The 25520-nt window shown below is 41.4% G+C and overlaps 1 protein-coding gene across 3 annotated transcripts in view; it reads right to left on the bottom strand.

Moving 5' to 3' along the window:
• fras1 (Fraser extracellular matrix complex subunit 1) overlaps positions 1-25520 on the bottom strand; it is a 446760-nt gene that overhangs the window by 109142 nt on the left and 312098 nt on the right. For all 3 annotated transcript variants that reach the window (XM_059646148.1, XM_059646150.1, XM_059646159.1), the window contains 6 exons: positions 23954-24085; positions 22027-22149; positions 19744-19991; positions 16580-16716; positions 8088-8250; positions 6011-6143 (listed from right to left, as the gene is read on the bottom strand). In XM_059646148.1, the coding sequence (XP_059502131.1) occupies positions 6011-6143; positions 8088-8250; positions 16580-16716; positions 19744-19991; positions 22027-22149; positions 23954-24085 (936 nt within the window). The remainder of the gene's footprint in view (positions 1-6010; positions 6144-8087; positions 8251-16579; positions 16717-19743; positions 19992-22026; positions 22150-23953; positions 24086-25520) is intronic.

Genomic DNA, 25520 nt, shown 5'->3' with positions numbered 1-25520 from the left:
AGGTGGAGGGGAAATCTAATAGAAACTTACAAGATAATGTATGGTTTAGAAGGGGTGGATGCTAGGAAGTTGTTTCCGTTAGGCGGGGAGACTAGGACCCATGGGCACAGCCTTAAAATTAGAGGGGGTAAATTTAAAACTGAAATGAGACATTTCTTCAGCCAGAGAGTGGTGGGCTTGTGGAATTCTGGAATTCATTGCCGCAGAGTGCAGTGGAGGCCGGGACGTTGGATGCCTTCAAGGCAGAGATCGACAAATTCTGGATCTCAGAAGGAATCAAGGGCTATGGGGAGAGTGCAGGGAAGTGGTGTTGAAATGTCCATCAGCCATGATTTAAATGGCGGAGTGGACTTGATGGACCGAATGGCCTTTCTTCCACTCCTATGTCTTATGGTCTTCTGGTCTTATAGGTGGGGTGGTGGCAGGTCAGGGTGGGGTCAGAGACAAGGGGAGGGCCCACTTCCTTGCACACATCCGCATTGTTATCCTGCCCCCGTACAGTGCTAGACTGGCCACTGGCCAGGAAACTAATCCTGTTGTTCATCTTCCAGGAAGACAGGACAGCAGGGCAGTGGGAAGTTAAGGCCTAAATTAAAATAAATTAACATCAACTCAACTACCTGCTCTCCCACTCTGGGCAGATCAAAGCAGGCCAGGTTCAGTAGAGTTTCAAACATTTACATATATGCGGCAGACCAGTAACTCATGCTTGTCAAATTCTAAGTATTATTTATTTCATTTATTGATAACTTCCTGACTTGCCAGGATTAGGGTAGGTGATGGCCTAATAGTATTTTTGCTGGACTGTCAATCCAGAGATCTAGGTAACATCATGGGGACCCAGATTCAAATCCCACCATGGCAGATGATGGAATTTGAATTCAAAAAACACCTGGCAGTAAGGATCTAACGATGACCGATGACCGTGAATCTATTGACGATTGTCAGAAAAACCCATCTGGTTCTCTAATGTCCTTTAGGGAAGGAAACGGCCATCCTTACCTGGTCTGGCCTACATGTGACTCCAGACCAACAGCAATGTGGTTGACTCTTAATTTCCCTCTGGGCAATTAGGGATGGGCAATAAGTGCTGCCTAGCCAGCGACACCCTCATCCCACGAATGAATAAAGGTGGTGGTGGTGGAAAACGGATGAGAATCTCTCCAGATCAATCTCACTTTATTTACATTTCTCACTAATTTCCTCACTGCCTTCCAGGGATTGGAGCCTGGCATTCTCATGTGTAAAGTATCAAACTAATGATGTTGTTTCAAACATAGCACTTACATACAACAGCCATTATAGCACAAGGTGTACCTCTATTGAAGTGGAAGCAGAGGTTTAATACACATTCTCAAATATTCAAGAGTTGTTCATTTTAGCAAGTTTTGAGAAGATTTGTAGCTCAGGTTGAGGTTCTGGATGTGAGTTTTCTCGCTGAGCTGGAAGGTTAGTTTTCAGACGTTTCGTCACCATTCTAGGTAACATCATCAGTGAGCCTCCGACGAAGCGCTGGTGTTATGTCCCGCTTTCTATTTATCTGGTTAGGTTTCCTTGGGTTGGTGATGTCATTTCCTGTTCTTTTTCTCAGAGGATGGTAGATTGATTTGGAGCCAATGTGTTTGTTGATGGAGTTCCGGTTGGAATGCCAAGCTTCTAGGAATTCTCGTGCGTGTCTCTGTTTGGCTTGTCCTAGGATGGATGTGTTATCCCAATCAAAGTGGTGTCCTTCCTCATCTGTATGTAAGGATACGAGTGATAGCGGGTCATGTTGTTTTGTGGCTAGTTGATGTTCATGCATCCTGGTGGTTAGCTTTCTGCCAGTTTGTCCAATGTAGTGTTTGTCACAGTTCTTGCAAGGTATTTTGTAGATGATGTTCGTTTTATTTGTTGTCTGTATAGGGTCTTCTAAGTTCATTAGCTGCTGTTGTAGTGTGTTGGTGGGTTTGTGGGCTACCCTGATGCCAAGAGGTCCGAGTAGTCTGGCAGTAATTTCAGAAATGTCTTTGATGTAGGGGAGAGCGGTTATGGTTTCTGAGCCCATTTTGTCTGTTTGTTTGGGTTTGTTGCTGAGAAATCGGCGGACTGTGTTCATTGGGTACCCATTCTTTTTGAATACGCTGTATAAGTGATTTTCTTCTGCTCTGCATAGTTCCTTTGTGCTGCAGTGTGTGGTGGCTCATTGGAATAATGTTCTAATGCAGCTTCGTTTGTGGGTGTTGGGATGGTTGCTTCTGTAGTTCCGTATTTGGTCCGTATGTGTTGTTTTCCTGTAGACGCTGGTTTGAAGTTCCCCATTGGCTGTTCGCTCTACTGTGACATCTAGGAAGAAGACACATACACCAGACACCACCAACCTCATCAGCAAGGACAACATCATCAAGCTAGTGGACCTATGCCGCACCACCCACTTCACTGTCAATAACAAAACCTACAGACAAACCAACAGAACACCCATGGGATCGCCGATATCAGAGTTCTTAGCAGAGGCAGTAATGCAGAGACTCAAACAAACAGCTCTGCCAATCATCCAACCCAAACTTTGGGCCCGCTACGTGGATGACACCTTTGTCATCACTAAACAAAACAAATAAGAGGAAACCTTCAAGACCATCAATAATACCCTTTACTGGCATAACATTCACAAAAGAGGAGGAAAACAACAACAAACTGCCATTCCTAGATGTCACAGTAGAGCGAACAGTCAATGGGGAACTTCAAACCAGCGTCTACAGGAAAACAACACATACGGACCAAATACTGAACTACAGGAGCAACCATCCCAACACCCACAAACGAAGCTGCATTAGAACATTATTCCAACGAGCCACCACACACTGCAGCACAAAGGAACTATGCAGAGCAGAGGAAAATCACTTATACAGTGTATTCAAAAAGAATAGGTACCCTATGAACACAGTCCGCTGATTTCTCAGCAACAAACCAAAAGAAACAGGCAAAACGGGCCCAGAAACCATAACCACTCTCCCCTACATCAAAGACATTTCTGAAATTACTGCCAGACTACTCGGACCCCTTGGCATCAGGGTAGCCCACAAACCCACCAACACACTAAAACAGCAGCTAATGAACTTAGAAGACCCTATACAGACAACAAATAAAACGAATGTCGTCTACAAAATACCTTGCAAGAACTGTGACAAACACTACATTGGACAAACTGGCAGAAAGCTAGCCACCAGAATACATGAACATCAACTAGCCACAAAACGACATGACCCGCTATCACTTGTATCCTTACACACAGATGAGGAAGGACACCACTTTGATTGGGACAACACATCCATCCCCGGACAAGCCAAACAGAGACATGCACGAGAATTCCTAGAAGCATGGCATTCCAACCGGAACTCCATTAACAAACACATTGGCTCCAAATCAATCTACCATCCCCTGAGAAAAAGAACAGGAAATGACATCACCAACCCAAGGAAACCTAACCAGATAAACAGAAAGCGGGACATAACACCAGCGCTTCGTCGGAGGCTCACTGACGATGTTACCTAGAATGGCGACGAAACGTCTGAAAACTAACCTTCCAGCTCAGCGAGCAAACTCACATCCAGTTGTTCATTTTAACTGCATTGACAGTTTCTGAAATTCAACCATTTGGTCCTGTACTTTCACAGGGTCAGAAGGTTCTGTGCCTTGGATATGAAGGTGCTGGGGCTAATACCAGAGCTCTCAGCCCTAAACCTGGCATCCACCAAGCCTACGGCAGCTGTACAGGGGCAAGAAAGTGGGTAGATGATGGCAGCTTGTAGTTTGCATATCCACAGAAGGGGCTACTCATATAAAATGCAGCTGTATTCAAAGAGATCCTATTCTAAATTTCCAAAAATGACTCTCGGGCTCTAGAATATTGGACCAAAAGATCTAATGCTGTCACAGTTATTTAGAGAGGTATGTTACTGTTTTGGACATTTAGGAGAGGTCAGGTGTCCTCTAGGATGGTTTAAAGTACACACGAATGTGCAAAAGAAAATATATCAGTAGATCTGTCAAGCTGTCAAAACATTTAAAATCACCAGCCTTTGATTTTGTCAGTAAAAGATATATTTTATTATCATGGGATGGTGTGGGGCTTGTGCCTTCTCACTTCAATTGCCAGCCCTGAACTTTAAAAGTAGGGCCAGTTCTTTGTTATTTATTTACGTACATTATGACCGTTCTCAGCAGAAACATAAAGTATAAAACACAAAGTTGAAATGCTGAACGCTCCCAAATACCTATCTATACATATAAAATAACCCATTGAATAAAACTAAAATATATAAAAGCAATAGCACAAACAAAATACTGTAAATTATTGTTAAAAACTGCACAGTCATTTGTTCGACAAGGCTCCATCTGTTGGCAGAGGCTGGTCATCGCCAGTAGCAGTTGAAGATGCTATTTATCACAGAATCCCTACAGTGTAGAAGCAGGCCATTCAGTCCATCCAGTTCATTGACCCTCCAAAGAGCATCCCAACCAGACACACCCGCTACCCTGCATTCCCTGTGGCTATTCCACATAGACACTGTGGGCAATTTAGCATGGCCAATCCACCTAACCTGCACATCTTTGGACTGTAGGAGGAAACTGGAGCACCCAGAGGAAACCCATGCAGACACAGGGAGAATGTGAAAGCTTCACCCAGACATCCACTCGAGGTGGAATCAAATCCATTCCCCTGATGCTGTGAGGTCGCAATGCTAACCAGTCTGCTGCCTGTGGGCAATGAGGTTGGGGTGGCGGCAGAAAAATGATTGGAAAGGTGGAGATGGAGCCCAAGGAGAGAAAGAAATGAAAAGGGTAGGGAAGTGAGTGAAATAAAAGGAGGTTATGTCTTGCCATTTAAAATTTTCGTCTGTTGCACTTCATTTGCTTAGCCAAGGGCTCAGTTTATATTAATTTTGTAAGATTAAGCAAAGAACTTGCTCAATCAATACTTGTTGCTCATTCATTTTACACAACTCCTGCTGCTTGGTGTCTGTTCAAAGCACAAGTTGTGCTTCTTTTCCATACCTCATTCTACCATCACCGCCACAAAGGATCAACATTGTGTAAACTTTGTATGACTCATTACCCAAAGCACACAGTACCCGATGCAAATGCTGCTAAATGTCTGTCAGTGCCAGGAACACAACAGCAAAGCACTGGTCTTGGATGACTTAATCATATCACTGACTGTGATAGTAAACTGTAGGTCTCTACTTCATTCCATAGTCTGTGGATTGCCACTGACCAGATACTGAGGTGGACGAGCTTTATAAATACTATGAATACAAGGGCGGGCAGAGGCATGAATTGCAGCAAGTAACTCACTTCCCAAGTCCCAAAGCCTGTCCACTATCTACAAGGCACAAGTCAGGACTGTGATAGAATACTCCTCACTTGGCCGAATAAGTCTAGTTTACAACACCCCTCAAGCTTGACCCTATCCAGGACAAATTAGGCCACCGGGTTGGCACCGTATTCACAAACATTCATTCCCTGAACCACTGACACTCAGCTGCAGTGGTGTGAACCGCCTGCAAAATGTACTGCAGAAATTCACCGATACTTCTAAAGTATCATCTAGGGCAAGGACAGCAGATACACAGGAACACCACCATCAGCAATTTCCTTTCCAAGGCACTCAATGTCTTGACTTGGAAATACAATGCCATTCTTTCAGCATTGCTGCGTCAAAATCCTTAAAGTCCCTCCTTAAGTGTGTTTTGGGTGTACTTACTCCAAATGGATTGCAATGGTTTAACAAGGCTGCTTTTTGCCACTTTTCAAGGGTGACGAGAAGCACACAGAAAATCCACAATGCCCACGCCCCTGAGTGAATGAAAAGAAAAGGCTTCCAGGTATGCTGGTCAATGTATGCGCGATATGGCTCTGGCTGACTGAATTAGCAGGTTGCTTCCTGTCCACATTTAATATGTTCATAGGAGAAAACAGCTATCATTAGTTCCCTTATTTAAATCTATGGTTATTTAAGGCAGGTGCAAAATACCTCTTTTCAGATTTTCAATGTAGCCAAATGCAGGCGCAGAGGTTATCTTTATTAACAGGTCCTTCTCTGGTGTGTCTGGGTCTGTTGCAAGGATATTGTGTGAAGACAGCAGTATTCTTCCTCCCTCTTCCACCTACAGCCAATATAAGAATATAATTAATTAAATACACCAGATGGTGACTGGCACTTCCAACTGTCATTTCAATTGACCGAGTGATGTCAGTATGGGCTGTGGAATTATAACACAAAGTAGTTTATCAGCAAACAGTGTACGTCTCACTTTTATTCAGCAGTTTCCACATTACAGAACATAACATCTCGGAGACAATCAGAAGCATCTGAAGAAGGGTCACTGAATTCACAACATTAATTCTAATTTTCTCCACAGATGCTGCCAAATCTGCTGAGTTTCTCCAGCAATTTCTGATTTTGTTTCAGATGTTCAGCATTCACAGTTCTTTGTTTTAGTTTTGCATTTATAATGTTTACTGTATGTCTTTCCATATTCTATCATTGTGACACTCTTTTTGAGGACAAGTATTAAACAAAGAAGCCAGTTTGGATCACCCAGAATGCAACTGAAATTCTTTGACACCACACCATGGGGCATGGCAAAGGGTGCATGGCTGGAAGCATGTCAAAAGAAATCAGCTCAGGATAATTTGAGATAATAGGAACTGCAGATGCTGGAGAATCCAAGATGACAAGGTGTAGAGCTGGACGAACACAGCAGGCCAAGCAGCATCTTAGGAGCAGGAAAGCTGATGTTTCATTGTGGATTTCACAAGCTTCAAAATCTCCCTTCCCCCTACCGCATCCCAAAACCAGCCTAGCTCGTCCCCGCCTCCCTAACCTGTTCTTCCTCTCTATCCCCTCCTCCCACCTCAAGCTGCACCCCCATTTCCTACCTACTAACCTCATCCTGCCCCCTTGACGTGTCCGTCCTGCCTGGACTGACCTATCTCCTCCCTACCTCCCCACCTACACTCACCTTTACTGGCTCCATCCCCACCTCTTTGACTTGTCTGTCTCCTCTCCACCTATCTTCTCCTCTAACCAACTTCGATCCACCTCCCCCTCTCTCATTATTTATTTCAGAACCCCCTTCCCCTCCCCCATTTCTGACGGAAGGTCTAGGCCCAAAATGTCAGCTTTCCTGGTCCTAAGATGCTGCTTGGCCTGCTGTGTTCATCCAGCTCTACACCTTGTTGTCTCAGGATAATGTGAAATTGGTTCTCATGAAACTATGAGCCATGTATGTCAAGTGTGCATTCTACTACATGTCAGTTAGTTCTAGTGTAGGGTCTCTAAGTTCAATTTTGTATGTTCCAGAGTGAGATGTTTTTCCTGTGGAGGCCATGGTGATGGTGGTGGAGTTTCAAAAACAGATCAAAAAAGCAGGATGGTTACAGGCCATTGGCGACAGGGATATGGATAAAACTTTACTCATCGCAGCTACAAATTCCGGTGTAATGAAAGATAAATTATGTAAACTTTTTAACTGTCCCTTTATGGGTGACTAAGAATGTGTGACAAACCAGTTAGTGCATTGCACATTCCACCTAGTCTTGAACTAATCTCAGAGTAATTCCTTAAACAGGAGTTGTATTCCTGTTTGTATGCATGAGGAATCAAATGTCTCTCTATGGTGCCATGGAATCAACATGATATTAAGCGTACTTCAGATTCCCTCAGAACACAAAATGTGGACACACAAAACAGGTTAAGAGAAGAGTGAATCACATTTCAACACTGCCTTCAAAATTTTCGATGGTACTATTGGTCAAAATTAAGTCCTATATCAAAATCAAGTCCTATATCAAATTCATTAAAGTTAACACCTGCACTAAAAGTAAAAGATGAAATTTAGCTACTACCAATCACATTTAGCAGATTCCTGGAACGCACACAGAGACACCGCGAAGAAAGTCATTCATTTATGAGATGTGCGTACAGAGTTAACAGATATATCAGGTCCAATTTTAACTCACTCAAATTTCATTCAAATAGAGTGTTAAAAATCTTGCATGGAGTCAACCAGCAGGTATTTTCTACCATAGCCTGGTGCTGTACTTACAGTGACTTCATCTCTGACATTAACATGTGGTGAGTAGTTCTTAGCAGTAGTGATGGTGATGGTAAACATTTGGTTATCAAGGCGATTGTTATCAGCATCATAGACAGTAAAATGGAAAATATCAGTGATAGGTTGATCTTCAGTGTCAAAATCTGTTGTATATCTGTTTAGACAAATAAATTATGCAAATAGCAAGTTTAACAAAAGATATTTATTTATCAATTAATCCACACAAATATTCTAATGCATCAATATCAAATGTCTGGTACATATGATAAACGTTATTGAGCACTCTACAGATATCATGTTGAGAAACTATAACTCAAGTTTAATCAAGGCAAAGATTTAGATCATCAAGAAACAGCAAGTGATGCCTCAAAGCAGTAACTAATAGCTCACAGTCCTTTGACTTAACATCATTTTACAGGAAAAAACAGAACCTGTTAAGAATATTTCTTAGTGATAATGGGAACTGCAGATGCTGGAGAATCCAAGATAATAAAATGTGAGGCTGGATGAACACAGCAGGCCCAGCAGCATCTCAGGAGCACAAAAGCTGACGTTTCGGGCCTAGACCCTTCATCAGAGAGGGGGATGGGGTGAGGGTTCTGGAATAAATAGGGAGAGAGGGGGAGGCAGACCGAAGATGGAGAGAAAAGAAGATAGGTGGAGAGGAGAGTATAGGTGGGGAGGTAGGGAGGGGATAGGTCAGTCCAGGGAAGACGGACAGGTCAAGGAGGTGGGATGAGGTTAGTAGGTAGGAAATGGAGGTGCAGCTTGGGGTGGGAGGAAGGGATGGGTGAGAGGAAGAACAGGTTAGGGAGGCAGAGACAGGTTGGACTGGTTTTGGGATGCAGTGGGTGGAGGGGAAGAGCTGGGCTGGTTGTGTGGTGCAGGGGGGGAAGGGGAGATTTTGAAGTTGGTGAAGTCCACATTGATACCATTGGGCTGCAGGGTTCCCAAGCGTTACCATTGGGCTGCAGGATTCCCAAGCGTTCCCTACCTCCCAACCTATACTCTCCTCTCCACCTATCTTCTTTTCTCTCCATCTTCGGTCCGCCTCCCCCCTCTCCCTATTTATTCCAGAACCCTCACCCCATCCCCCTCTCTGATGAAGGGTCTAGGCCTGAAACGTCAGCTTTTGTGCCCCTGAGATGCTGCTTGGCCTGCTGTGTTCATCCAGCTTCACACTTTATTATCTTGGATTCTCCAGCATCTGCAGTTCCCATTATCTCTGAACAAACTGTTTAATAACTGGCACCTATGGCAGCGAGTGTGTACCGGCTGATCATTTATTCCGAGTGAGCAAGAGGTCCACAAAATCACAGAACATAGAACAGTACAGCACAGTACCAGCCTTTCGGCCCACAAAATTGTGCCAAACCTTTACCCTAAACCTACAGTCTATCTAACCTCCACCCCTATCTTATAATCCATATGCCTATCTAATATCGCTTAAGTGCCCCTAATGAGGTTGACTTCACAACCCTCTCTGGCAATGCATCCCACGCCCAGGCCACTGTCTGAGTAAAGAACCTACCTCTGACACCTCCCATACATCTACCTCCACTCACTTTAAAACTATGCCCCCTCATAATTTTTACCTCCACCCTAGAAAGAAAGCTCTGGCTGTCCATATACCTCTGATCATTTTGTACACCTCTATCAAGTCACCTCTCATCCTTCCTCGTTTCTAAAGAGAAAAGCCCTAGCTGTCTCAACCTTTCCTCATAAGACCTTCCCACCATTCCAGGCATCATCCTGGTAAATCTCCTCTGCACCTTTTCCAACTCTTCCACATTTATCCAGTAATGAAGCAACTAGAACTGGGCACAATACTCCAGATGTGGCCAAACCAGAGTTTTGTATAGCTGGAGCATAACTTCATGGTTCTTGTCCCTCTATTGATGAAAGCTGACACACCATACACCTTCTTAACAACTCTATCTACCCAGGTGGCAGCTTTCAGGGAACGGTGGGCAGGAACCCCAAGATCTGTCTGCTCCTCCACAGCGCCAAGAATCTTTCCGTTAACCCTGTATTCTGCTTTCAAGTTTGTCCTTCCAAAATGAATCACCTCACACTTTTCAGGGTTAAACTCCATCTGCTACTTCACAGCTGAGCTCTGCATCCTATCAATGTCCCTCTGTAACCTAGAACAGCCCCCAACTCGACCCACCTTCGTATCATCCGCGAATTTACTAATCCACCCTTCTACTCCTACATCCAAATGATTTACAAAAGTAACAAATAGAAGACGATGCACAACAGATCCTTGTGGTACACCACTCGTAACTGAGCACCATGTTGAATATTTTCTGTCCACTATCACCCTTTGTCTTCTAAGGGTCGGCCAATTCTGAATCCAATCTGCCACATTTCCCCCTATCCCATGCCTCCTTACTTTCTGTATGAACCTACCATGGGAAACCTCATCAAGTGCCTACCTTAAATCCTTGTATACCCCATCCACTGCTCTACCTTCATCCATGTGTTTGATCACCACTTCAAAGAATTCAGTAAGGTTTGAAAGGCATGATCTACTCCTCACAAATCCAAGCTGACTCTCACGAATTAAACTGTGCCTAAGTAAGTGATCATAAATCCTATCTCTCAGAGCCCTTTCCAATAATTTGCCGACCACTGCTATAAGACTATGTCATGAATAATCAGTGTAAAAACACACACTAATTCACATCACCATTATATTTTATTTACTGCCTAAATCAGAAATAAAAATGCAACTTTGTCTTAAATATAATTTACTGGCAGAGAGCCTTCTCACTCATATTCTGAACTGACTATTCAGACATTGCGGAGATTGCGAATAATACAGTAAACTTCGGTATCTGAGTTATATTTTTTTGCCAGTTTATCGAGAGTGCAGGTCCATTTAAAGTGCTGGTTAAAACAAAGTTTGCTGTAGTAGGGCAGGCTCAAAGTCCACCTTGTCTAGCCGTGATCCTTTTTTAAAAAAAAATTCCTTCTGACCACATTTGCCCCAGTGTTCTCCCATTGTAATAAACTTTCTTTGCCTACTTCATTCTCGAGAACGACACTTAAGGCTGCTTCATTCCTGGTTGAGCTAGAAATGTACTGATCAAGAAAGTTCTCCAGTTCACATTTCACAAATTCTTCATAAGCCTTTTCCTTTACAATGTTCATCCCCTAATCTATATTACAGCATTAAGTCACTTATTAATTCTGCTTTACCATTTTGTTTTAACATTTTCAGAAATGCCTGGATATTTGTTCCTCTATCTACATCTCACTATTTTGATCAATAGCAAACAACTATTAGTGTTTTTTTTTCAGTTCGTTAACACTAATTAAACAGTTTCAGTCTTTGAACACACGAATACATCATCCCTCTTTAGAACTGTATTACAGTCCTTGAACATACTGTAGACATCCACGCCAACCCAACAACGTAATCCCCTCCCACATGCTGCCTCTATAATAGACATTATAATCATATCCCACTGTGGTAGATTAGATTAGATTCCCTACAGTGTGGAAACAGGCCCTTCGGCCCAACAAGTCCACACCACCCCTTGGAGCATCCCACCCAGACCCATCCCCCTATAACTCACACACCCCTGAACACTATGGGCAATTTAGCATAGCCAATCCACCTAGCCTGCACATCTTTGGAATGTGGGAGGAAGCCGGAGCACCTGGAGGAAACCCACACAGACGTGTGGAGAATGTGCAAACTCCACACAGACAGTTACCCAAGGCTGGAATCGAACCCAGGTCCCTGGTGCTGTGAGGCTGCAGTGCTAACCACTGAGCCACCGTGCCACCCGTAGCTTGAACCTCTAACTTGTCACCATAATTCTGAAGTTAAGACAAATGCATACAATCACTAACAGTGAGCTTTGTTTTCCTCTTTCATGTAATCTATTCTCTTTTTGTATTCTTTGCTGTCACTGGGCTTCTCTATCTAAGCTTAATTCAATTTATTTCACGGCCATATACTCTATTTCTTCTGCTTTACCTAGTCTTAATAAAAAAGACAAAAGTATGCTGAAATGTCGCTGTTTTAATAAATATACAGGGCTATGATTATGCTGTTCATGACAATGACTGTAGGCAGAATTTTTCTTTGTTGACTAAGTCTCAGTTTTGCTGAGTTGCATGGAGTGCTTCCTTCCATGAGGTTTAGCAGGTTTTCTCACCACATCTTACCAAACATGTACTATTATCGAAATACAAGGGGAGCTGATGGCCCAGTGGTGTTATCGCTGAATTGTGAATCCAGAGACTCAGACAACATTCCAGGGACTGGGGGTCAAATCCTACCACAGCATATGGTGAAATTTGAATCCAATAAATATTCTGAATTAAGAACCTAATCGTGGCCATGAATCCGTTGCCAATTGTTGGGAAATACCTATCTGGTTCATTAATGTCCTTTACAGAAGAAAACTGCCATCCTTACCTGGTCCAGCGTACATGTGACTCCAGCCTACAATAATGTGGTGACTCTTAACTGCCCTCTGGGTAATTAGGGATAGGCAATAAATGCTGCCGAGCCAGTGACACCCTCATCCTGAAAATGAATAAAGAAAATACCCCGCTCTTTTGTCTGAATCTAGCCCCATTTTACCATTCACCATACAGAGAACAACTCATTACTGCCAGGATATCCTGAAATGGACTGGCATTCCTGGTGCTACTGCCATCCTTAAAAGGCTGTACGCATCCAGGCAAGCTCTTGCTCTGGAGTTGCCCTGCACAGTTCCTGACATTCTTCCCAGATGTGGCGGACAGGGGAAATTGTCTTTGCAAGCAGGGACCTGGCAATCTGACAGATCAGACTGGACTTCCTTGTCTTTCAGTGTGGAAACTGGAGGCTACGACACCAGACCATGCCAGTCTGGTCTGAGTCAATGCAGTCTTAGACATCTGGAGGAATGCCCAGCACAGAAGGAAGAATGCAATGCCATTCTCCACTCTGTCAGCCTAAATGCCACCATCTTCTCTGATACCTCACACTCACTCCTTCCCTGACATTGTAACCACCTCTCATCATGGCTTATGCACTATGGCTCTCTCTATTGCCTGCAACATCTTCCCTCGCTCGCTATCATTTATCTCAAACTCAGCACCACCAACCCTGCATGGCCTCTGCACTGCCTACTCATTCACTTGGGACACTTCCCCACTTGCAGCAGAAATAACAGCCACACCAACTGCTTTTATCTCCCTTTATATCAGCCTCTCTCCCAATCCAGGGAGAAAACAGCTACATTAGGTAAGACGGAGTCAAGACTGGGCTGCAGTCAAAGTGGGCTGCACAACACCCAGCTCCTTACTCCACACTAAAGGATCCAGGCGCTGACCTGTCGAAGAACCTGGACTAGTATCAGAGACTGCCTTTGATCCACTGATTGTAGGTCACCTCCTTCAATGACTAAGGACAGCTGACGACCATGGCTAGCTTCTAAATTTTGTATTTGCACTAAATTATATTGCAAAAGAGCACTACTGTAAGCCAAGATAACAAAGTGTGTAGCTGGATGAACACAGCAGGCCAAGCAGCATCTCAGGAGCACAAAAGATGACGTTTCGGGCCTCGACCCTTCATCGCTCTCCGATGAAGGGTCTAGGCCCGAAACATCAGCTTTTGTGCTCCTGAGATGCTGCTTGGCCTGCTGCGCTCATCCAGCCACACACTTTGTTACCTTGGATTCTCTAGCATCTGCAGTTCCCATTATCTTTGACTACTGAAAGCCAAGAAGCTCCAACTGAAGGGAAAGCTAAAAAACGGCAAACTGATGTAAGGCAGGGATTCTGACAGCATCCAGCTAAGCTCAAACTGATGGAGCACTAAGACAGCCAAGTGACCAGCCTGGTCTAGTCTGTGAGTCCAAAGCACCCTCAGTGGAGTATTACAATGACAGCTGTAATACATAGCCTGAGGTGCAGAAGCAGCCTGTAAGTGGATCAGAAGTGAGCCATAAGGATTCTTAGAGGCTGGCACATGTCATCATGCCACTTTCTGTGTACTGGTGCCCACAGAGCATGCTGAGATGTTGGTGCTAAGTATCAAACATGTTGGTCCTTCGGAAAAAGCAGCAAGCTGAAGTTGTCATATACCCCCTCTGATTTCCACATCGAGAATTTGCAGCATCTATTTTGCTCATAGTGGATTGTACAATAAAAAGCTGCATATTAATGAGGTGAGATTTACAGTTAATAAGGCGGTTAACAGGCAATAATCCATTTTAGTTGGCAACTGTCTCATCCTGTCCAAACTTGTTAAAAGTTGAAATGAGTTATTCCTAACACGGAGATAGTTCTTACTGAATCTGCCACATTTCTTATTTACCATCTACATCATTCAGGCCCATATGATTCTATCCTGTGATTTTTTTTCTTTGAGAACATAATCATTTTGTCATATTCTCTACCACCTGCAATTCTGATTCCAAAGAGAGGTGGTTGAGTGTGTGAGGTACTGTTGCTAAATGCCTACACCTACCACGGTTTTTAATAGCACTGGATATTAAAGCTGCAAATAAACTTATCCTCACATTTACTGGAGATAAATTATCCTGAAGATGACTTTGACATATAATTAGGGAATTAATGTAGCAAAGAAAGTTTTTCAACAGCCAACAGGAAGCAACATTTGTGAGATGTTTTTACATTCTAGTAGATTTTGAGCAGTGTTTTTTATACTGTGAACATAAAAGACATTTTGATGTTTGGGTGTGGATGGTTAATACATACATCGGAAATCTGATTCTATACTATTTAAGTCAAAATGGTAACGTGTTTATTGTAAATGGATTAATATCTCCACTGAAACTGCGGAGTGGATGTTTAAAGGAATATATGAAACATTTGCTTGCCAGCTTCCACAAAGTTTTGTTCGGGACAGTGTACTATAGTTTTGCCAAAGTGAAGCTGTGTTTAATCACCTTCAGCTTTTCAGGACCACTGCATCTCATTGCTGTAAACCGGCATCTCCTGAGGAAGTGATTGGGACAAACATACAGATTAACAGATGCTTCTAATGTCTGCTCTTGGCGAAAAGAGGTTACTGAAGTCATAGGAACCAGCAGCATATGACGGGCACAATTTTTAAGGCAAAATTGCTTTTACTTTAATAGGTAACACATCTTGTTGTGACTTGTTGTGTTATGTATTTAATACCACAACGTATATAAGTTTACCTTACACAAAAGATGACCCAATTCTGCAGGCCCCATAAATGCTTTCTTTCATGTTTTTGCTTTTTCCAGCCACACCCTTCTGTGTTTGCATTAGTAATCAGCCTCAAATGTTCACCCCTTGAATGCATGTTTTGCTTAGTGAGTGCAAGGGATCAAAGATGTGAAACAGATTGCTGTGGCAAGATGTGTGTCAATTTAAGACAAACCCAATCCTTGCATAGATGCTGATAATATTTCAAAATCTTGATCAACCTGCAAACAAATAGATACTTCATTTTTATATTCAGCAAAAACGTCAATCCCTGTTTTTGGAAGGATTTCTTTTTTTAAGCCTTCAATGGTCAGCTTATATATTAATATTTGTGGTACTTATGCCAGTGTGCACTCAGCATATAACCTGCAAACCTAACACTTTGAAGTGTGATACAATGCTTTTTTTGAAGGTGCTGGATACCTTTTTGTGTTTAAAATCACACTAGTCACTAATTTTGCATTTGTATGTTATGACGCATCAACAAATAAGGGGATAATGTGTCTTTCAGAGTGAGCAGAAAAAGACAGATTGTCACATGTTACATGTCCAAGCAACCTCACACCTCATTTATTGACCTGTCCAAACGTGGAGATGACTTTTAAAATGTGACTTCACGTATTCCATTCACTATTGTTGCGCAGATAGCAGCAATGCAGTTTTTGACTTCATTCAAATAATGTGTTTAAAAGCAGTAATAGCTGATGCACTGCGAGGTTTTTTTGCATAAATAGAAAATTAGCACCACCAGAATTACTGGACCATTGAAGCAAAGCCTTCAGGAATTTTATTCCGTTTAGTGCACTCTTTTCATTGATTTGAAGCCTCTAATTGACTCAGTGAAAGGCAATTGTATCTAACATTCCTATAATTGTTCCTGGAATATATCTAACTTTTATTCTAGCAGGGGTATCAAATTTGTACACAATAATCTGACTTTAGGGACAATGGTCTGTTTTCTTGAAATATTAAATATAAATTGCTTGATATGCTTCAAACTTATCAGATCAGAGGTCTGGTTGGGATCGGTGGGGTGGTGGGTGAAATCAGCCAACACATTCTATAATAATAGAAGTCTGTCTTTTTAATCAACTAACTTTGATTCTGGACTTCTAATATAAATATATCAACTAACATCATTCAACGGACTAAAATTTGTCTTAAAGTTTACCGAGTATTAAAAATATTGAATTGTAGGCAACATGAAGGACTCCTTTTACAGGAAGAAATGTAACTTGTAGATTACATACGTTCTGCATGTTCAATCCTTTTACCTGATTCTTTGGTTATCAATATCTTCCATTGTAAAAGTTGAAAACTCCAGCAGTTCCTCACCATGATTAGTGAGAATACCATACATGGGCAGAGAGATCAACTGGATCCGGATTTTACTGTTAGGAGAATTATTATCCTAGAGAAAAAAAAAGGTAAATGTTATGTTCAGTCAGTTGGTTCCTTTTTAAAATTTATAATGATTCCCCATTACACAATTGTGAAAATAATGTTTATATTTCTGGAAAACTCAAAGGGGTTAAATCAACACCATTTACTAAAGCAAAATCTCAAAATGCGGGCAAATTGCAGTTCTAACGGCATCTACTGGGAGAAAGCAGAGCGAACCATGAATCTAGTGACTCTTTAGAACTGTTTGCTTGATTTGTTTTAGCATTTATTAGAGTATTTGACAAGGCCCCTCATGGTAGGCTGGTCTGGAAGATTAAGTCACATGCGATCCACGTGGAGTTGGATACAAAACTGGCTGGTCATAGAAGACAGAGCGTAGTTACAGTCATAGAATCATACAGCACAGAAACAGATCTGTCATGTAACTCATCTGTATGAACCAGATATCCCAAGCTGACCTAGTCCCATTTGGCGCATATCACTCTAAACTCTTCCTATTCATGTACCCATTTAGGTGCCCTTTAAATATTGTAACTGTACCTATGTCCATCACTTCCTCTGGCAAATCATTCCATGTATGCACCGACCTCTGCTTGAAAAAGTTACCCCCCAGGTCCTTTTTAATCGTTTCCTTCTAACCTTAAACCTATCCCCTCTAGTGTTGGACTCCCCCACCCTAAGAAAAGGACCTTGACTATTCACCCTATCCATGCCCCTCATGATTTTATAAACCTCTATAAGGCCACCCCTCAATCTCTGACGCTCTGGGAAAAAAAAGCCCATCATATTCGGCCCCTCCCGACAAGTCAAAACCTCCAGTCACAGCAACATCTTTGTAACTCTTTTCTGCATCCTCTCAAGTTTAACAACATCCTTCCTTTCGGTAGGTGACCAGAACTGCTTGCAGTATTCTAAAAGTAGCCTGACCAATGTCCTGTACAGCCACAATGTAACATTCCAACTGATGTACTCAATGTTCTGACCAATGAAAGCAAGCATACCAAATGCCTTCTTCCCCATCCTGTCTACCTACGACTCCACATTCAAAGAACTACACACTTGCACCACTAGGTCTCTTTGTTCAGCAACACTCCCCACAGCCCGACCATTAACTGTGCAATTCCTGTCTTGGTTTGCCTTACCAAAATGGAACACCTCACATTTAATACAATTTTGTTGTGGAAGGGTGTTTTTCTGACTGGAGGTCTGTGAGCAGTGATGTTCTGCAAAGTTCAGTGTTCGGACCTCTTTTTTGAAACATCTGTAAATAATTTGGATGAATATGTAGGTGGCCTAAATATGAAGCTTGCAGATGTCATGAAAGTTGGCATAACTGTGGATATTTGGAAAGCTGGGTGGAGAAATGATAGGTGAAACTTAATCTGGGCAAATGTGAGGTAATGCATTTTGGGAGCTCAAATGCAAGAGGAAAACATACAGTAAATGACAGGAGCCTCAGCAGCATTAACGTACAGAGGGATCTTGGACAGCAAGTCCATAGCTTCCTAAAAATGGCAACACAGTAGATAAGGTGGTAATTAAAGCAGATGGCATGCTTGCCTTGATTAGTTGGGGCACTGAGTATAACAGTTGGCAAGTCATGTTGTAGCTGTATAAAACTTTAGTTAGACCACATTGGAGTACTAAGTGCAGTTGCGGTATTGATATGACAGGAAAGATGTGGAGGCTTCATAGAGAATGTAAAGAGGTGTACCAGAATGCTGTCTGGATTGGAGTCTATTAGGTACAAGGAGAGGTTGGACAAACTTGAACTGTTTTTGCTAGAGTGATGCTGGACGAGGAGGGACCAGATGGAACTATATAAAATTATGAGGCATGGATAGGGTGGATAGTGAGTCTTTTTCCCAGGGTGGAAATGTCAAATGCTGGACGGCATAGATTTAAGGTGAGAGGGGGAAATTTTAAAGGAGATGTGCGAGGTAATTTTTTTTAAAACCATAGTGTGATACGTACATGCTGCCAGGAGATGGGGACAGAAACAGATACCATATCAACACTGAAGAGGTATTTAGACAGGCACATGAACGGGCAGGGAATAGAGGGATACAGACAATGTGCAGACAGATGGAATTAGTTTATACAGACAAGGTGGACAGAAGGGCCTGCTCCTGTGCTGTACTATCCTGTGTTCAACAACTACTGCATAAAGCATTGAAGTGGAAAGCCATTGAAGAGATAGTATAGCATCATCATCAGGCATAGCATTCATATAGGAAGGTTTTCAACTGTGCATGTGGATTTCGATCCATGAGTCCTCCACATAGTGAGTGACCTTTCCTGGTTGTCAGGTTGAGAGAATGGGCACAATATTTTGACGTGAGTGAATAGGGAGGGAGCTTTGTTTGGGCTGTTCCAGTGGATCCATTTGTTAAAATGATGGCACAGTCAGGTAATGAAACTTGATGCAGTTGTGCTTCAAGGAAGGGAAGCAAAAAAGAAATAGCACTCAAGAATATGAGAGTGACCATTTCTCATGATACACAGCTTGAATTAGGGTGAAGAATTAAACTGATCCCTTAACCATGGACCTTCTTGACTGACTGCAAGGTTGGAGTCTAATTAAGAAGTTTAGGCAAGGTGCTATTTCTTATGATGGTCTATCTGCCTTAGGACTTTTTGTTAAGTAGAAGAATGGAACTAAAAATACAGAATAAGTGAAAAGTAAAGCAAGATTAAAAAGGATAAAAGCAAAGGACGATAAAAGAAATCAAAAATTTTTAAGAACATGTAGGAAAAGTGAAATATCACTATAAAGGCCAGGATAATAAAAGATCATAGCAAGGATGATCTGTTCATATTTAGCAACCAAAAGATATGGCAACTTTTATAATAGCCTCTGAGAATAAACTATAACTTCTATCCCTAATAAAACAGAGTAGAGGAATGCATTATTTTTCCCGAAAGTTGGTATGTGTTACTATACTAGATTTTTAATGAGTCAAAAATACTGAGAACAGAATGCATTAAGCTAAAAATGAGCTAGCTGTTGGTCAGAAAAATTGAGCTAACATACAGTGTATGCCAGATGAGATCTTGTTATAGTTTCAAAGCTCTTTGCAGGCACTGAAATGGTCAATAGAGATTCGGGTGCAAGCATTGGTCCGTCACCATCTATTGCTGAGATGTGAACTTCCAGCAGTGTTGTTGCTGTAGTAACTCCATCTGTGACTAAGATTTGCATCCTGTCTTGAGTTGTTGGGGTGCCACCGTGAATGTAATGAATTGCGTTTCGTGCGATATCATCATGTGTAAAGGTATCTCCTGTAGAAAATGAGAAGGTAATCAAAATGAAATATCATCTACATTTAAGCTCTTAATAATAAATCCATAGTTTTTAAGGGGTCTTGTGGCACAGTGGCCATGTCCCTACCTCTAATTAAGAACATCTGAGTTCAAATCCAACCCGCTCCAGAGGTGGGTTATAAAATCTCTGAACAGGTTGATTAAAAATATTTAAATCCGTGACTCTTAACTATAAGAATTAAGGTGAAGTATGAACAAGTGGGGTTCACTCATTAGATAATTTCACATATTTAAGATTATAAAGAGACACTTATTAACTCTGGAGGAGGTTTGTAGGATTACGACCTATGGATTTGTAATTTCTGCAGCTTTGTGAATAAATTTAAAACAAAATGAAGATTGACTACTAGTCTCCTCATTCATTAACTGATTCTAAAGAAGATTAACGTACGAAAATTGACTTTTATAAATCATTTCCTCATACTGATAAAATAGTTTCTCAAATATTGCTTGTCATACAAATACAATGTTAATTGGAAATAAACAAGTCTTAACAATCCTCGTTTTGTTGATCGACAATCTACAAATCTCATTGTGTGCATTTAAATTGCAAAAGCAAAACCATATTCTTTCAAGTTTACAATTCAAGATTTGCAAATAAGAATATTGCATTCTTCTAGCATAATGTACTTTTTCAACAGAACAATGATTGTTTATGCAATTGTACATTCAAATTGTAACTTGCAATGGGGAAACATTATATTATTTGAAAGAATAAGGAACCATTGCTGTTCCTTCATCATGAGAGTTTTGAACTCAGGTTTCACAGAAGTGAACAGATCACTAATGAAGTGTCGTTTTGGGATGAAATTCCTCCCATTGATAGTTTCAGCCTAAATTCAAAATGAGATAGAATCATACAATCCCGACAGTGCAGATAGAGTCCATTTGGCCTATCGAGTCAGTTACTCCACACTGACCATAGTTAACCCAAATACTCAGCAAAACCCGCACTCCATGGGGCAATTTAGTATGTCCAATATACCTAACCTGCACACCTTTGGACTGTAGAAGAAAACCAGAGCACCTCTCAAAAGCCCACGCAGACATGAGGAAAATGTGTAAACTCCACACAGTTGCTCATTTCCAACTATGTCAGGAAAATTACAGACATAAAGAATCACAGAAAATGCTTTCAATTTCAATTATAAAGCAGCATGACAGAACTAAGTTTGTCCTATGCCATGTCATCTTCCATGTGTAAAGATGGAATCCCCACGACACTGGCAGCTACATATTTGAATAGATTAACATTTTACTTATTGCAAAGTCTGCCCAAATTAACATTGCCCACCTTCCAGGTTTTCAATCCAATTCAGAATAACAGGATGAATATGTTGTAAAGATTGTGTGTTAAATTAGTGTGTTTCAACTTGGTTCTTAATAGGCCACAGTACAATGACACTAAATTGGATACTTCACCCAGAGACTGTAAAAGTGCAAGATTGGCTTTGTTATAAATGAAAATAACTGTCATTTGAAGGGCGGAGTGAGGAAGAGGAAGGCAGTAGTTTTTAACTTCACCACCTATGATGTGGATTAGTGGCCCATTGGAGAGTCTTCCAAACTTTCCTAGATGAATGGATCCATTCATTCAAATTACCATGCAGGTAGCAATCTAAAAATGATCCAACCAGCTGAGATTGTGTAAACACAACTTTTCGTTGTGTCACTGTTTGTGCTTAATTTATTTGACCGGGCTAAGCAACTCAGAAGCCCAGAAAACTGTGTTCATCTGAGAAATTGCCAGCAGAAATAGGCCATTATTCACAGCATTAATGGGGTATAGCAGGTTGTTATCCTTTCCAGTTACACTTTGTTTTCTACTTTTAAATTTGGAAACTGCTGCTTTCATGTTCAACCCAAGTGTACAAATATTTGCATGTCTTGGTCCATGCTGAATTAGTTCATTTCAGCCACAGAAACTGCAGAGATGGCGCAGATTGTGCCTTTGGAGAAACAATAATCAATCAGTGGTGTAACTATCACTCACCTTTCACCAGTGGCTGTCTGTTGTCTGATTTCATCAGTACCCCAAACTGAGGAGGCTCCAACAGCTCAAACAGAAGGTCATCAGGGTATGTGTCTGCATCACGAACCGCTAACTGGCTCAAACCTTAGTACAGAAATAAAGTGAAGTTCAAACACATAATTGCTGTTGCTTATCACTTGGCAAGTCAGTTGAAAACAGTTTTCTGGGCATATTGTGGTGCGTCTTGAATTTTGCTCACCACAATACTGGCTCAAATTTTACATTAACCACAATACATGGGAGTGGACTAGCAGACAGGGAGGTGTAAAGTTGCATGTGATGGTGAGAGTGAGGGTTGAGGTGTGTGAAGAAAATGCCACACACATTGCCATCTGCCTCTGCTGCAACAGCTGAAGAAATACAAAGAGACCCTTGGGCCAATTGAGACCCTTGCTTGGCTAAATTAATGGCTTTCTTATCAGTGCCTGACTAGCTCCAGTGAGGTTGTCCAACTTGCCTTATTCATGCAGATTCCATCACTGCTCCTGGCTGAGGTCTCAGCAGTGGCCAATGCTCCCAGTAACAATGCTGACGCAAACAGGTGCCTGCCATTTCTCTTGATAGCATTCCAATTCTGAGAGTAGGATGTGTGAACTCATTCATTTATAAAGTGTATAATGGGTGGAGGGTGGAAATGGGTGGAAAATGAGGTTAGAGGGGATGAGTGGTAGGTGGAACAAAGATTGTGGTAGGGAATTTGAGTGGGGCAGGTGGGGTAATTTAATTGTTCAGGAAGTTTACTTATAAATGCATTCTGTGAGTTTTCCAATGCAGCTCAACATTTGTCATTAATTCCATTGAAAGACCGAGGTTGATGTATTTAGGAACAGGCAGGAACGGAGACAGGTGTTTTAACTTGCCCCCTCAGGATTTAGTACACCATCAACGGCACTGTATTCTGATGAGGTCAGCAGACCCTTCTTTTGGCAAGTGAAAGCCTCAACACAAAGAAAATTGCACTTCCCTGTGAGCTGGCAAGGGAGATGGATCAGTTCTCCCTCCCTCTTCCATGTGGCCTCAAACTACATCCAACTAATAGGATTAGAGTCTCCTATTTCACTCAGCTGTATGTGCCATATAAAGCAAGCTTAAGCAGTCTCAAACCAGTTCCCCGGGTTTATTGAGAAGTTGCACAAAATAACAATGAGAGCTTTCCCACAATCAAATACACTTCAATATCAGATGGGGTGTGGAACAAAGATAGCGTATTTCAGTCTTGGTGAAACTCTGAGTGAAGTGCAAGAGACCAAAAATGAAATGCTTTCTTATAATTTGCAGCATGACTTCATAATGTTGAAAAATTAAAGTCCGTATCCCTTTCTTTAACCACATCAATTCCAAGAGTAAACTGTTTGGGATTTCTACACTAAATAGAGCTGGTAGTGAAGAATAACTTGTCCAGATTTATAAGCTAAAACATAGAGTTTCCATATTTGCCAACTGAATGTGGAGAATAATATAAACTGTGTTTCTAAGTTTACACATCATGGAATTGAAATAAATTTAAACAAACCACCTCCAGCCCATTTGTAATTCTAAAGGATAGATGATTTGAATTTGTACTCTTGATATGCTGGAGGTACACAGTGTGAATTTGAGTATAAAGATCAGTGTATCCCACAGGATTTAATTTTTAATTAAACTTTTAATTAATTTTAATTGATTAAAAATCTGCAAAGCCCACTGACCCACAAATCTTCCACAATACAATGCAATGCACTAGAAATATGAATTCATCAAATTTACACATATGTGGAACACTGTTGCACATACAGTAATATAAATAATGTGTAAATCTTCCCATAGTTTGGAAATTGACTGTTCCTAGCATTAAACAAGCAGAAGTAGAGACAATCAAACAGGCAACTGAGTACGACAAATGTCTTACCAATGGTTGCTCTTCCTCCTTGGCTGACCTCTAGGAAGGGCTCTGATATTTGAAAAACAGGAGGTTGCTGATTGGTAGACAGTAGGTGAATGGTAAACACCATTTCTGGGGATGTATGTTCACCATCAGAAACTGCACAAAGAAAACAAACATTGTAAGGCTCCAGACATCTCCAAACAGATATGGTCACTTCACATTCTGAAGAAAAACACAAATGAGTCTTCAGGCATCATTAATTCAGAGCAGTTATAATGAACTGAATATCTCAGTTTGATGATTCAGTTCAATACCCATGGTAATGTGATACACGCACTGCAAGCAGATGGATGTCACAAAATTGTATCATCCTCCTACAGGAGAGGGCGGACTCTTCGTTATTTTATTTGGGAGCAAAATGCAAAACATTTCAGAGTTGGTATTTCATGAGTGGTTCTGATTTATTAGAGTAAACAGGTACATTAAAAAACGTAAATGAATTGATTATTTTTTATGTGCTGGAAAGTGTATATATTATATATATATATTAGGGATAGGGTGGAAGAATGTCAGTTTTAATCATTAACTGAGTACATTGGACTCAAGGGCAGAGTTCTCCCTGCATACCTCAGGGCCATCAGATTCAAGTATGAGACAGAAGCTTAAACCAAGTGAAGACAGTCACTCATCTGTGATTTGCCCCAAATTGGTCAACTGGACAGGAAGGTACACAATTGAATTCCATACAGCATGTACACTCTCAAAACTGGAAATAGCAGTAGGATGCCATGGCAGGTAAGGCACTCTCTCCCTAATGTCTTAAAATTTAACATTTAAGAAGGCCACTGAAGCTGGTTGCCAACTGTGAGGAAGGAATGTTTCCAACAAGGCAGCCTGCAGCTCAACACTGTCCCCACTGCATGTGCGGAACCTGGAGGCCAACCAGAAGATCCTAGATACCACCTGCAATTGGCTTTTAAATGCATCAAGTGCTGTTTGTTGGCAGGCAGTTCTGCTGTTTCTCCATCTTGACTCTAGGAAACAGCTAAAATTCATTCCTATGTCTTCAGTTGGGTAAATGTGAGAAATCTCCATGGGATTCTTTTAGACCTGAACAGTTGAAGTGATCATAAGTTTCTCCTGGCAATCTCAATACATCGCATCTATGATATCTTCCCACAAAGTTGCAAGTGACACCTCTGCAGAGGAAACCCCACGTTATCTTTGTAGCTCCTTCAGCAGTTACAGACTAATGCTGCAATTGCTATGGAAGCAGGTCATTTGTCCCTTCTCTTCAGCCAACAGATGTAATTTACTCTAGATTCTAAGAAAGGATGGACTCAAAAAAGGGGCAAATACAGTGAAAGTCAAGTCCAATCTTCAGCTGTGGATTTACTGCACTTAGTTTGTCAAAGAAAAAAATTATAATCATTGTTTTAATTATTTGGGTCTTAAAAATAATCTTCTTTTCAGAAAAATGCAAATACCTTTTAAACAAATCAAACATTTCAATATCAGTAGAATAGTTAAAACTGAAAGAAAGAATGCTTTTGTAAAGTTGTTGCTATTTTGAACCCAGATTTGGACAGCC

This window comes from Stegostoma tigrinum, chromosome 1 (genome assembly GCF_030684315.1).
Source record: "Stegostoma tigrinum isolate sSteTig4 chromosome 1, sSteTig4.hap1, whole genome shotgun sequence".
In the NCBI taxonomy this organism is placed as follows: Eukaryota; Metazoa; Chordata; class Chondrichthyes; order Orectolobiformes; family Stegostomatidae; genus Stegostoma; species Stegostoma tigrinum.
This window is presented reverse-complemented; position numbering and strand designations above follow the sequence as displayed.